Source organism: Ambystoma mexicanum, chromosome 5p, assembly GCF_040938575.1.
Source record: "Ambystoma mexicanum isolate Mex_15411 chromosome 5p, UKY_AmexF1_1, whole genome shotgun sequence".
In the NCBI taxonomy this organism is placed as follows: Eukaryota; Metazoa; Chordata; class Amphibia; order Caudata; family Ambystomatidae; genus Ambystoma; species Ambystoma mexicanum.
The window spans coordinates 24,365,738-24,380,403 of record NC_090930.1 but is presented as its reverse complement, the minus strand read 5'-3'; the positions used below and the strand labels follow the sequence as shown (position 1 = coordinate 24,380,403).

Sequence of the window (14,666 nt, the reverse complement as noted above, 5' to 3'; positions counted from 1 at the left end):
GTGTTAGGCCTCAGACGGAGGATGACACAGATGATGGGTCAGGCAACAGCAAATCTCAAGGCCAGCCAGGAATTGAATAAGTACTGGCATGACCTTAAAGCCTCGCAAGTGGATTGGACTCCGGGACAGGAAATCCTTGTGATGGAGCCTACCAAGCCTAGAGCTTTGGCAGACAAGTGGACTGGACCCTTCAGGATCATCTCCAAGATGGGCGAAGTCAATTATCTGGTTGACATGGGAGCCTCTGGGGTAGCCCCTCAGGTATTCCATGTCAACAGGCTCAAGCCTTTCCACCGGCGAGCAGAAGTCTCATGTCTCTTGCTAGCTTCAGGGCAAGAAGAGGATGAGAGTGAGCCCCTTCCTGATTTGCTGCATAGCAACCCTCAGGATGGCTCAGTGGAGGGAGTACATCTCTCTCCGGATTTGACAACAGAGCAACAGAGGGCCTGCAGGGCTTTGCTCCAACAGTATGCCTCTCTGTTTTCACTGACACCAGGCCTTACACCGTGGTGTAGGCATGAAATTGACACTGGTGACAGTGTGCCTGTCAAAAGCAGGTGCTACCGTATGTCAGATACCGTCAAGAACCACATCCAGGCTGAGGTCGCCAAGATGTTGGATCTGGGTGTTATTGAACCCTCAACCAGTCCCTGGTCCAGTCCAGTGGTCCTTGTCCCCAAGGCAAGTTCCCAGGTGGGTACCAAGGATTGGAGGTTCTGTGTGGACTACCGAGGAGTCAATGCCGTCACCAAAACTGACGCGCACCCATTGCCCAGGGCTGATGAGCTCGTGGACACCGTAGGTGCTGCCAAATTTGTGAGCACCTTTGACCTTACCTCAGGCTATTGGCAAATAGCTCTGACGGACCATGCCAAGGAAAAGACGGCCTTCTCAACACCTGAGGTACTCTACCAGTTTAGGGTCATGCCTTTTGGGTTGAAGAATGCCCCTGCCACCTTCCAGAGATTGGTCAACCATGCGCTCAGTGGGCTGGAAGCCTTTTGTGTGGCTTACTTAGACGACATTGCCGTCTACAGTTCCACCTGGGAAGAGCATTTGACGCATCTGGATAAGGTGTTGCAGGCCTTGAAAAGGGCTAACCTCACTATCAAGGCCACAAAGTGCCAGATAGCTCAGGGGAAAGTTACCTATCTTGGTCATGAGGTAGGAGGGGGTCAAATCCAACCTCTCTCCAGTAAAGTACAGGATGTACAGAACTGGGAGACTCCCACTACTCAAACCCAGATGAGAGCCTTTTTGGGCCTCACTGGGTACTATCGCAATTTCATGGCAGACTATGGAACCATAGCTGCACCCCTGACAGCTCTAACTTCACCCAAACAGCCTAGGAAGGTTAATTGGACCGAAGACTGTCGGAGGGCCTTTGATGGCTTGAAAGAAAGTCTGTGCAGGGCACCTGTGTTGTGTGCGCCTGACTAAAGCCGACCCTTTATTGTCCAGACGGATGCCTGCGACACCAGAATTGGAGCTGTCTTGTCCCAGTTCGATGACAAAGGGAGAGAACATCCTATCATATTCATCAGTAGACAACTTAGGTGGGCTACTGTTGAAAAGGAGTGTTTTTAGCATAGTTTGGAGCCTTAGGCGTTTTAGGCCCTACCTTACGGGGTCTACCTTCAAGGTCCAAACAGATCATAAGCCCCTGAAGTGGCTTATGCAGATGAAGGGTGAGAATCCGAAATTGCTCAGGTGGTCCATTAGCCTGCAAGGGCTAGACTTCACCATAGAGCACAGACCAGGGAAGAGTCACGATAATGCAGATGGCCTTTCCAGAAGGTATGTTGACCGTCTGGATGAGGGTGTCTTTCCCGTGGGAGATTAGCCACCCTCCACCTCAGTCTGGGGGGGGCGACTGTGATGCTGGAAATGCATCAGAGGGACAGGGCCTCTGAATCCTTGTCCTTTACTGCTTTTTATCGTGTGTTCTGTCGTGTTTTCTGCCCAGGAGTCCATGTGGGACTCCTGGCAGTGCAGCTCTCTCTTTTGGTTTGGTGAACAGACCCATGGGATACCCTTATGGCACCCATGGGTAGGGGTACAACCCTGTGCCCCTAGTGTATGTTTTTGGGCACCTGTGGGTGGCCCACAGAGCAGGGTATGGGCTGGTGGCAGCTCCATGCTGAATTTGACAGGTGCTCTGGGTGTCCTCCATTTTGGGATACCCAGGCCCTGCCATTGGGATCAGTTGATTCCTGATAGGAAACAAGATGGCCCCTGTGGCCTCTTGCTTTCTATTACCTGTTACCTTGTTTTCCCAAAGTCCTGGGAAGCCCTGACTCTGTCCCTTCCCCCTGACTGGGTGTTGGGTGGAAGTTCCATATATGGTGTTGTTGTGAAGGCCCAGCTAGACTAACTGGAGCCTTCCCAGTGACTGTATGTTGTGGGTACCTCCTGTGGGTGGGACCTGGGTGAATGGAGTGTGTGACCAATATACACTCCTTGTTGTGGTTGTCTGGTTTCTGGCATGAGAGACAAAGACTGAGACAGCCCTGCCCGAAACTGGCCTGAATGCAGTGTGTAGTGTTGAATGGCTGGGTACTTGTCCCAATCCACATTCCTTGTTGTGAGTGTCTGAAAGGGAGGAGTGTGGCCTGAATGCACTGTGTGCCTGATTGGCTGACTGACTGTATGAATGCCCTTCTGTATGATTGGCTGCTGAGTGTGTGCCAGCAGTGTGGATGAGAGACAGAATAGTATATCTGGGGACTTCTCACCACTGGTAATTGTTCAGAAGCGTTCTGGAGCTGAGTCTCCACTCTAAGAGTAACTGGAACTGCTGATCCTCGACGTCCAGCTGGAAGAAGAAGACTTGCTGTTGCATTTGCTTTGACCGATCCGAAGGCTGCCGAAATCGTCGAAGACTGACCCGAGAGAGGACCTGGTAAGGCGCCCTCTTCCCGTGCTTCGAGGGACCATCGAGCACCGCTCCATCTTTGCCGAAGCGCCCTGGAAGACAGACCCTCGAAAGGCTGCCGACCCGAGACGGGACCACCGAGGAGATCGAAGTGAAGCACCCGGACATCGCCGCCGTCGACCAGGGTTCGCAGGTTTGTGTAACCGCTGGAGGCCCGTCGAAGTTGTGTTGCCCAGCCGTGGGGACCACTTGACACCGTGCCGCCGACGACCGGAGCCGCCCGCTCCTTTGCCTAAGAACATTCGAATCGAAGAACTCCCTCGTCCGCACCGTCGACCGCTTTATCCTGCCGGAGAAAGTCGAGGACGACCAACGCGCCGAGGAGAAACCTACCCGTGGGTTTCCCGCCACCCGAAGACCACAAAGACTCGAACGACTTGACGCCCTTGCTGGGCCTCCGTCTCCACAATCTTTGCGGTCCAGAACTATTGTCACCGAGGTGCCCCGCACGCCTCTGCCTTGCAGGATGCCGACGCTCCGACGCCGACGAGCACCGCTCGGACGAAGCTGCCGCCTCATCGACGCCGTTCTACCCTGTTTGTTGTCGGACGTTCGACGCCCCGTGTCTCCCGCTTGAAAGGGAAGGCATTCAAGAAGGGCCGTCGATTCCCCGACGCCGAACGCCGAGTTCCTCGATGATCCGTGACTCCCGCTTGAAAGGGAGTCGCTCAAGAAGGATCTGTCGATGCCTCTTCGAAGAACTCGACTCCACCAGGTACATTGGGGGGGTAAAAACATTATAGGGGGGAATAAGACTTGCATAACAATATATGGACTGGGCTTGTGCTATATCTTTATTTTACAGGTTGCCCAGGTGGGGGGATCTCCACACAGAACTGTCTAGTGATAGGGGCCAGTATTCTGCCTATTGCTCAACCATCTTATTTTCTCTCCTCTCTCTATTGCTGGTTTCACTCTATTGATCTGTGTGACATTGTTACAGTATTGTTGATGCACTTTAATGAGATCTAATACAAAGGGTGGTACCACTTTAGAATTGTGTATATTTGCCATTGTTGATTTTCCTAAGTACAAAGTGAGTTATTATGATAAGTGTACATAACCTTGAATATTGATTATATAAAGACTGTGTTCTAACCAATACAGTGTGTGGACATTCCTTTGTGGGGGCTTGGGGACTACACTGTACTTAAGAACCAGCCTGCATCACCTCCTGAGAAGATAGGCCTTGATTGCTCGACCATAGCTACCGAATAGAGAATCTAGGCTGGGGTCCTCTGTGCCTCCCCTCTACCATATAGAGAGCGGAAGTACAGACCACCCCCTACCAGTCTTTACAACTGCCTTCTGTAACTTTCACTGTAACCTTTCCAAACATGCGCCCTGATGGCCGTGGTCAGGTTGCGCAATATAAATACAAATAAATACAAATGCAACGACGACACCACCGGTGGAGCCCTGCTGTACGAACTCGCCACTTCCCCAACGACAGAGGAGATCTTCTTCCAGGAGAGTCTTCTTCCCTTTGAGCTGGTGGGACCAACCAGTTTGCCTTTTTCGCCTTCCTGGATCGACTCGTGTTCGAATCGCCTGTGCCAAGCACCCCTGCGGCCGGATAGCCACGCTTCACCGCTACCGCAAATAAATGGGTCGTACCTTTTAATCGGGAAACTCTGTGGCCGGTTTCTTCCCTGGCAGTGCAACGACCTCCAGCTTTCTTCCTAGTCGAGATCATCTCTTCCTCTGGTTGAAGCCACGACTTGCACCCGCTGCCCGGTACAACTGCCACTGCTTGAGCTTTCTCACTATTTCAGGTACTGTGTCCCGCCTGGTCTCCCTTGCAACAGATTGTCCAAGGTGTCTCGTACATCCTTGTCTTTCTAACTGGGTTGACCTCAGATCTGCTAACTTTGCCTGTCTGAACTGATCCAACCTCTTTTTGACTTTTCTGCAAAGACTTTGAGTGCATTTCCACTGTGTGATCTTGGGCACATTCCGCCTTGCTCTCTCAAAGAGTGGGCCTGGCCTTTGAACTTTTTGCTCTACAGTAGACACTGCCTTTCTTAACTTGCTGTGGTTTCTTAAGTGTTGGTACTGTATTATTTTCCTACTCTGCCTTTTCTCTCCCTTTTTAAATGAATTATTGGAGTGCCATCTACGGTTACGCGCTCACCTCTGTTTTGCTAAATAAGTGGTGTCTTAACCTAGACTTGTCGAATGATTAACTAGGGAGGTGTATATACGTATAGTGACTGTGTTTGAATTTGCTTGATATATTAGTGCCGGTGTATTTTCATAAGTGTGTTTTTAAATAAATAATTATATACTTTTATACCAAAGCTCCGGTCAGTATTTGCTTGTTCTACTGTATTTTTAGCCCTATTGTGTATACTCTATATACTGCCTAATTCTTCTTGAGAGAAGTGTGACTGCTCAGCCACAGCTACCAGGTAAATCTGGGTGGTACAGACTGCTACCAATTGGGTTTGCTGCTTACTTCTGTGGTCTTAAACTTTTTGCAGTGGTCCCTAAGGGAACTGCACAGGTTTCTGCCTAACAAGAGCCACACAGGAACATAAACCAGCTGGAACCATTTCTTCTAACCAAATGTAGAGAACGTACCTCTTGTTGTAGCCTTACTTGATCTGAGTTGAGACTTGTCTTGGTTACTTCTGTAGAGTTGCTTACATCGTCTACTCTTCACAAGCCTTGCAACTTGTGGCCCTACGTTGATTCTACTTTTTCTACAAATGCTTCGAAAACATTGTGCAAGAATTTTATTCACCTACAATAAGTGTTTCAGCTCCCCTAGACTTTTGCTCAATTGACATTGGCCTGGCCTGGCTCCCTGAAAGACTCTTCTCCCCCCTGATTGTGTGTTTTACCTTCCTTCCAGGAAGGGGTTAGCTTACTCTGCATTGGGGGTTCAAAAGCACTTACCTGCTTAAGAATAATTGTGTGATCTCTTGTTCTATTCTATCACCTTTTATTTTCTTTACATGCTTTTCAGTATTAATCTGATCTAGAGGAGCTAAGAGTATGTATTTTGGAGTGTATTTGCGTGTTGCTGATATATTGCCCCTTCTGAAGAAGGCTTATTCAAACTGACTGTTAAATAAATGAATAATTGCTTATTCAAGAAACCCTGTGTGTAAGTGGTTGCTTGGATACTTGTCACTGTGAATCTTTGTTTAACTCCACTACAGCTCACGTTGACCCCTCTTGAGATGAGCCTGGCTGCTCAGCCACACTACCAACCTGTGTAGTACAGACTTATACCAAAGGTCGGGTTCCTATTGCCAGGAAGTCAAGGTTGTTGTAGTGCACCCAAAGGGCACTGCTCCAAATCTTGCCTAACGCCTCCCATTTGCCTTTTAGCTTGGTCAGGGGTTTTGAGGTAAAGTTGGTTATCAACTGGGAGAGAACAGTGATTGCTTTTCCTGGTATTTCCCCTTCCAAGAGATTAGCTTCTATAGAGAAGTGTTCAGGGATATCCCAGCTACCTCCATTTTCTTGTGTTATTGCATGGGGCAGTCATGTGTATGTACACCGATCTCTTCCCATTAGACCGTATGTCGCCACAAAGTGTTGGAAAGAGGAAAACTGGGCCTGGACTATGACATGTTGTCGTTTCTCCTGTCCATGACACCTTTTTTTGGAGACCCAATTTATTTATTTCTAGTAGATCAGCGTTGCCCCACAGGGGCGCTTCTAACATCGCTATGCCCTCCCAACCCATTGCCTTGAGTGTTTCCCTATGCGTTTCAAGTGTGCCTGTACCGGGTTGAGGTAGTTTGTGTCTGTGAGGATGGTCATATATCGCCTGTAGGGTGCGTGGCCACACATTCCTTCCCTCACTAGCATGATGTGCGCCAACCCTCTGTAGCCAGATACCCACGCATTCATAGCTACCCGATGAGAAGCCCAGCAGTATTTCTGAATGTTGGGGAATCCCAGGTCACCTTCCAAGACTGATATGGTCAGTGTGCTAAGATGGCCCCATATGATCTCCCTTTGAATGTTTTCTATGGTTCAGAACACTTTCTGGGCAATCTTCACAGGCATGTACTGAAGGACATAAAGGAGCCTAGGTAATGCCATCATTTTTTAACAGGTTGGCCCTACTCATCATCGAGAGTGGGAGGGTCGCCCAGTGTTTGGCATCCCCTTACATCCTTTCGATCTATGGATCCAGATTGTTCCGAAGGAAGATAGAAGTGACCACACTTATTCGTGTACCCAGGTATTTGATCGATTCCCTAGCTATTTTGAGAGGGCAGTTGTCTGGTATGGCCTCGATCTCCCCCTTCACCGGCATCATTTCAGACCTATCCCCATTGATATGTAGACCGCTGAAGTCACAATCTACGAAACTTGTCCATCACCACTGGGCTGGTAAACGTAGTGTCTCCCAAGTAAATCAAAACATTGTCCGCATATAATGAGATCTATACGGCAGGTTATACCCTATATTTTTGTTCGAGGGATCTGTCAATTATCAGGGTACTAATAATGTAAACAAACACGAGGGAAACAGACTTCCTCCTGCTCCTGCAAATCACTGATTTCCCAGAAGTTATAGAACATATAAACTTCCTATTGAACTGACCTCCATTTAAAAAAAAAAGTTTTAAACAGGAATCCATATTTTATTCTTTACTCATTTTGAGTGCCTGTTTATCACGAAAACCATTTTTTTCTTTTATATGAAACACATTGAACATGCATCAACACACAAAACATATTAGACGCATTGTCATATACATACATTCAAGGTGGGTTCATATAAACAAAACAACCAATTACAGTACATCAAAAGATATCAATTCACCCGTTTTCCAAAGGGTCCTTATTCCAGCACTTCTTATATCAAGTGACTCAAACTGAAAAGGTCAGAATGAGAAAGAATTGTCTTTGTTATAGTGCTTGATACCGATCACCTCTTAGGGCTAGATTGGCAATGGATGCGATTACAGAAATAATGTCGACGCAGTGCGTTTCGGCCCATATGGTAGAGAGAGACCGCATCCAGCCTTGATCTTCTCTTTGTTCTTACCGGGCCTTCATCAGGACGAGGGATAAATGGTCTTTTGAGTTCTTCTAAACCCAATTGTGCTTCTAATTTCTTCTTGTGGTGGACATAGCAGAGACAGCAACCATTGTTAAATCGTCACATACAGAATTCTGTGACACTAGGACCTGCTCTGCTGTTAGTGGTCTGCTTTCTGCTGGTATAATATGGCGGAAAGGAGCCCACGGTCTCCACCTTCGGGAAGAATTTGGAGGTGTATTCGGTAACTCATACCCTGGCCTGTGGTGTGGAAAGATGACTTCCCGATGAAATATTCTTTTCAATATGGAATCTTCAAATAGCGTTCTGCTAGCTTTATCACCATTTCATTCAGTTCTCTTATAGGACTTTTCCACATCCTGTTTTTTGTCCCTCTAGGTTTCCTTAGAGTTTCCATGTCTGGGATATTGACCCCTATCATCTTCTGTGTTTTGTTGCTATCTGAACAGTCTCTTTCTCTCTTGTACATGTGCTTCTTCTTCTATGAGACTTCTTCTTGAGTACCCTTGTTTCTTGACATTCTTCCCTTTAATCATATACCGTATCCAAGGTTTAGATTTACTTTTCTGAGGGTCTTTAATACTACTGGGATGAGTAGGGCGAGTCCTGTAGCTATTCTCACGCTTATTATGTTTTTTTGTTACTACTGCGGCAAGTAGGAGAATCCCCCGTAGTTACTCTCTTCTTATGTTTTTCAGTACTACTGGGCCAAGTAGGAAAGGTTAGTTATTCTCGCTCTTCTTAATTTTCCAACTAGGGTATAGCCACTCGTTACAGTCGACTCTTTTCCTGGGTCTCCCGCCCTTCCCGTTGCCTTCCTGGATTTGGGATTGTGTCGCCGCGTTGGTGTCTCTCCTGGATGCTTCATTTCTTCTTTGCAGGATGACTTCTGTGCTTCTACTCAGTTTGCTTTCCAGTACGACTGTGGTTTCAGCTCAAGGCATATTTCCCCTCTCGCTTCTACCTCTTGGTTACCATACATCAGGTAAACTTCACTGTTTCGGTTTACTTCTTTTTCAGGTATCGCTCGGGATACCGCTAGGCAGATAGTATTGGTACGGAGAGGTGTTCCTCCGGCTACCACCTCTTAAGAGCAAGTCCCTCATTGGAAGCTTGTTCACTCCAGAGCCTCTTGCTAGGCTTTCTCGACACAGGTGTTCCTCGGACACCTGTTCTGCCTTGCTGCTGGGTGGTGGGGAGCTCAGCGTCTGTCGCTCTCTGACCCATATGAAACTAATGGGTCTCTCTTGCTCTTGGCTTTGCTCTCCCCACTTTTTTATGTTTGTGTTAGGCTCATCCTAACTCCATTGGGTTTCCTCGTCTCAGTGTCGGGCAGTTTTTCACTCTCTTGGGTGTCTACTCGTCTCAGTACCAAATAGACCTTTATCTTCTGCCAAGGTACTACAGTAATAAATGTAGGAGCATTCTGATGTTTATAGATTTTTCTTTATCATCCTCTTGAGTAAAATGAAAAGGGACTACATTCTCAGAATGTGAGTCATTATCCCCAATGGGGGGGGATACCCTCCCTGTGAGATCCTGCTTTCCTCCACCCCTAGGGGGAATGCTGCGTGGCAGGCTCACATCACTAGTCTCACAAGATGAGGTTCCCCTTTGGGGAGAAGTGACTGAATCTCACGATTCGTCACAAAAAGCAGATAACCTATTAAAGACTGGAAGAGAGGAACATAAGAGAAAGAGAGTCTTATAAATTGAAGCTCAGAGAGACCACCAAAGTAAACTATAAACTAAACTTGAATGTCGGAGTAAGGTGAATCACAATTGTCTAGAACTTCAGAAGAAATTGTATGTTTCCAGGTTGTTCTGAGTTCTTTTAAAAAGAATAAAAGAAAGTATAAAGGTCACAGAAACATAATCTTCAGAAGGTAAGAAAAGCCACCAATCGCATGAAAGAACTGCATGAACTCATACAGCAAGTAACTAGAGACTATCTAAAGATTACCTATTTACAAGAAATCTAAAGACTGCTACAGGAAGTACCCTCAGGAGAAGGGAGCCACTCTCCTGACCTTAGTTTGTTTAGAAAGTGGTGGGCAAGTTAGATTCGTTTTTGACAGCAGACTTATTCATTTTGACATTCACGGATGACTGACGAGCGCCCTAGTTTCGATATATAGGTAGGGAACATCCCATAGCGATAGGGAAATGTAGGCCTTGTTCTTCAATAAAACATTTGGAACATGTTCTCCGAGTGTCTGCATCCTTCTGACCCTCACAAGAGGAACGCTCATACCTGGCCCCTCTTTTCAGGCACATACCTGCATTTTCAACTCTTAAAACTTTGGAACACTTACTGTTAGGCAGAAACCTGTGCAGTTCCCTTAGGGAACACTGCAAAAGATTTAGGACTACAGGTGTTAGCAGTAAACCCACTTGGTAGCAGTCTGTACCACCCAGATTTACCTGGTAGCTGTGGCTGAGCAGTCAGACTTCCCTCAAGAAGAGTTAGGCAGTATGCAAAGTATACACAATAGGCACTCAGACACAATAATACAAGCAAACACTGACCAGAGCTTTGGTATCAAAGTATATAATTATTTATTTAAAAACACAGTTACTATTGTAATATACACACCCCTTTTTCCTCATCAGATAAGTCTTAATAAAACACCACTTATTTTCATACAGAGATGAGCGCTTAACTAGATGGCACTCCAATAAGTTTGTGAAAAAAGGGAGGGAAAAAGACAAAAAATGGAAAGGTCCACCACTCTAAGATTAGGAACACTTTTAGCAAGGCAGAAGAGCAAAAGTCACTGGTGAGCCAAAGTCTAAAGGCTGGGCCCACTCTTAGAGAGAGCAGAGCACAAATGCGCCCAAGATCACACAGTTACACTAGGCTTAGAAAGTCTTGCAGAGAGTTCAAAATCTAAATCTACACCGTACAGTCGGTGGCAAGGGAAGCCAGGCGGGACACGGTACCTTAAGTGGGAAGGATCCTCCAGCGGTGGTAGTTGTTCCTGGCAGTGGGTGCAAGTCGCGTCGTCGTCCAGGGGAAGAGAAGATCTCGACTTGGAGGAAAGATGAATGTCGTTGCACTGCCAGGGAAGAAACCAGCCGCTGAGTTTTCCGGTTAAAGGTAGTATCCTTTAATTCGCGGTCGTGGTAAAACGTGGTATCCCGGTTGCCGGGGTGCTTGGCACAGTCAAGGCGGCCACGAGATACGTTGGGAAGGCGAAAAGACGGTGAAACTGGTTATCCCCACCAGTCAAAGGAAGAAGACTCTCCGGCGGGGGATCTCCTCTGTCGTTGGGAAAAGTGGTGAGACGGTCCAGCAGGGCTCCACCGGTGGCGTCGTTGTGGCAGGTCGGCTAAGCTTCTCCCTCGTCGGATTCTTAGGTCCTGTGGCGACTTCTGAAGTTCCAGTCCCCAAAGCCCTGCTTCTATGCAGAAAACCCCCATTCACTCAGCCTAGCTGTCACTCAAACATGCTAAGTGGTGAGCCGGCCGGCTCACCACTTGGGCCAATCAGGACGGAGTGCGACTTGAGTTGCCTAGGCAACTCAGTCCAGGGTGCCTAAATCCCCCTCCACCCCTCCTAAGTACCCCAGACAGAGTGGCACCACTTTGGAGGGCTTCTGTGGAGAAGCCCGCCAAAAAGTGGAACAAAGGGCTCGACTTGGGTTGGAGTCACAGAAGAGAACACAAACGCCATTTTAGAACCGAGTTTTGGCAAAAAATACCAACCGGAGAATTAATATTAATTAAATAAACCGGCGGTATGTTCGTGGCTATCGTAATTAAATAAAGATAGTAGCCTCGAACAATGGGAAAATCCCATAGAGAAATATTCGCGGTTGAATATAAAAAGTAGTATCCACTGCCACCAGCCAAAACTCAATCAGGGGGGACGGAGACGTGCCCCCTCGACTAACAGACCCCGGGGCAATTGAATTGCCCCAGCCAGTACGTCCACAATATGATGGTTTGTACTGGTTCTGTTCAGAATTTAAGACTAGTAAAGTCAATGGTGACTTTATATGCCCTGGGAGACAGTAGTCAGTCCCAGGGTATGGAGTCTATACTGGGGAGTCACTATGACACCCCTGTGTTACTCCACTGAGGGTGCTGTGTAACACACATCACAAAAACACATGAAGCCCTATGAAGTAAAAGACCCCATAGCCCATCAAACACATCTAGAGTCAAAGAAACACACTCAAATCATGCCCAAGAGTGAGGGTAAAAGAGTCTCACTCTTGGCAGGAGAAAAAAATAAACCCCAAAAATCCAGCAAAGCTCCTGGGGGACTCACTAGGTTAGGAAATTCAGCCTAAACAGAGAATTCTCCCTAACACTTACTGATACGGAAGGACTGCTTACGTTAGGTTCCTGCCTTATTATTGTAAGGCAGGTTGCATGATCCGTTTTGAATGTCTGCCTTCTTCACTTGTTAAAATGTGGTTGTGTTGCTTGATTGAATTGCTCTTTACCGTTTTTAGTGCAAAGTCTAGGCTGGTTCAGAAAATCCCTCTTAACAATTACCGTAGGATCATAAACTCCGAAAGGGTTACTTTGCAGAAGGCTCCAGTAGAAGCCATTTTTTCCATTAAAAAGTTCAGAAATGCACAACGGGAAAATGCAAATGGTTTAGGGTTCTCAAACGGTCAGCAGAACCCCCCGAGAAATTGGAATTCTCCCTCAACTGTTCTTGTGCAGTCACTTGCTTTTGATTGATTTTTGTTGTATTATAGATGTTTTATTGTCATTGTATGCTTTTTTTTACTTCTATTGTTCATCTTACACTATCTTCTTTCTTATCAGGATGGGTCAAAAGTACAGACGATGCGATTGATTATTCTGATATCACAGAGGTGGCGGAGGATGAGTCGCGCAGATACCGGCAGGCGATGGGGTCCATGCAGCCATTGTGTAGACAAGGTATGTTTTCAGCTCTCTTTTTATGCTTATTGCTGAATCTTTACTCTTTTAGATCCAGCTAAGAAAAGGGACATTTACAGTCTTTGCATAAAAGCACATGAAGGGACACAGGTTAATATTGTTCTGTTGGTGGAACTAATCGTTGTGGTGTTGGTGTTGAAGCGAGTACGGGTTTGGGTTGTGATCTTGATAAAATGGCCATTTCTACTCTACACCCTGCCCACTTCTGCCTGCATCTATCTCGCTTGCATATCTTGCTCCCAAATTCCATATATTTGCTTTTGTTTTTTCTTGCATTGATTACAGTTCTTTGCTTCTGATAGGACTACCGGCTACCCGCCTTGCCCCTCTTTGTACCCTCTATAACTCTGCCAATCCATCTTCTTTTTGGACTATTCTCTCGATCTTCTATTTCATCCGCTCTTTCTATGGCTGCTATTCTTTCTTTTGAGTCCCATCTGCTGTTTCATTTTCTTTCTATTGTATTGAACTGTATCCATGGTCTCGCTCTTCCTTATCTTGCTTCTCTTGTTTCTTTCTATTCACCTGCTCGAGCTCTTCATTCTCAAACCACTTATCGTTTGGTTGTCCCCAAACCCCCTTGTGCATTATCTCTTTTTCGTTCTTTTTGCCTTCTTGCTCTACTCCATTGGAATTCTCATTCAATCTGTTCCTCCTGTCTTTTTCATACCTGCTTAAAGTCCTATCTTCTGTCCCTGTCCTCTATCCCTGTTCGCTGCCTCATGATTTTCCTCCCAGATCTTCATTGTATGATTGTACCCGTTTTTGTTATTTTAAATGGTAATGGCACTTTGGCAAAAGTGCGGTATAAATAAAAATATAAATATATTTGGCCAAGGAGGATTTTCAGATGTACCTAAAGCTATATGGAGCTATGATGTAGTCCCTGTCTGATTCTGGGGCCTGGCACAGTAGTGAATCCGGGAGCTACCCTGAGCCAGCAGTTTTTGGGTGGGGGTGATATGGGGCGAGGATTCCTGAGGTACTCCACCTTGGTATTCATCGCGGGTAAGACCACTGTGGTGGTGATTCACAATTATTAAAAGTAATGAACATACCATGGTAGGGGAATATTAAAGTGTTGCACTGCAGGTCTGTCTCAGGAATCTAGAATTCCTCCACCCCACTAGCCAGTTGGGCAGACCAACCCTGAAAGCTTTGACCTTGCCCAAACCCCCACTGAGATCCTTTTGGGCAATGCTGGTGCACTGTATGCCTGAGTGAAAGATCCTGAAACTCTCACTTAGAAGACCCACAACTCCAACACAGAAAAACAAAGCTTTCCTTTTAAGGCTTGTGATTTCTCTGTACTCAACAATGGGAGAGAGTTTTAGATACTGTTAAGTTTCACCTAGTACACCAAAGGACTGTTCAGTTTGTCTGCCTTGTTTGCGCTTATGTAATATCTGTGTCTTAGCCGTAGGAGTGCAATTTCCACCTTTTTGTTTTGCAGTACTCCTAGTTGGCCTTGTATGTGTTTTAGGGCTAGTTCTGTTTTCCTACTGGGATTGTTTATTAGTTTGCTTTGTAGCCCTTTTTAGTTACCCTTCCAGTTCTTCTTCACATTTGTTACGTAATTTGTCCCTTCGTGCTTTCATGGCTATCAAGTACCCCTGCAAAACCGCTTTGAAAGCGTCCCAGACTGTTTTCTAAGGGTTGCACCTGTATCGTTTGCCGAGAAGTCATGTTCAATCTTTCCTTTTATAGTCTTTACCATGACATTATCCTGGAGCATATCTATTGGGAATCTCCATGTCCAGGCCCCTCCCTGCCCGC

General features: G+C 46.5%; 1 protein-coding gene across 5 annotated transcripts in view; it reads left to right on the top strand.

Moving 5' to 3' along the window:
• The window catches only part of TAF1 (TATA-box binding protein associated factor 1), a 1,380,965-nt gene that overhangs the window by 58,055 nt on the left and 1,308,244 nt on the right, over positions 1 to 14,666 (top strand). For all 5 annotated transcript variants that reach the window (XM_069612352.1, XM_069612355.1, XM_069612353.1 and 2 more), the window contains exon 3: positions 12,753 to 12,869. In XM_069612352.1, coding sequence (XP_069468453.1) covers positions 12,753 to 12,869 — 117 coding nt within the window. The remainder of the gene's footprint in view (positions 1 to 12,752; positions 12,870 to 14,666) is intronic.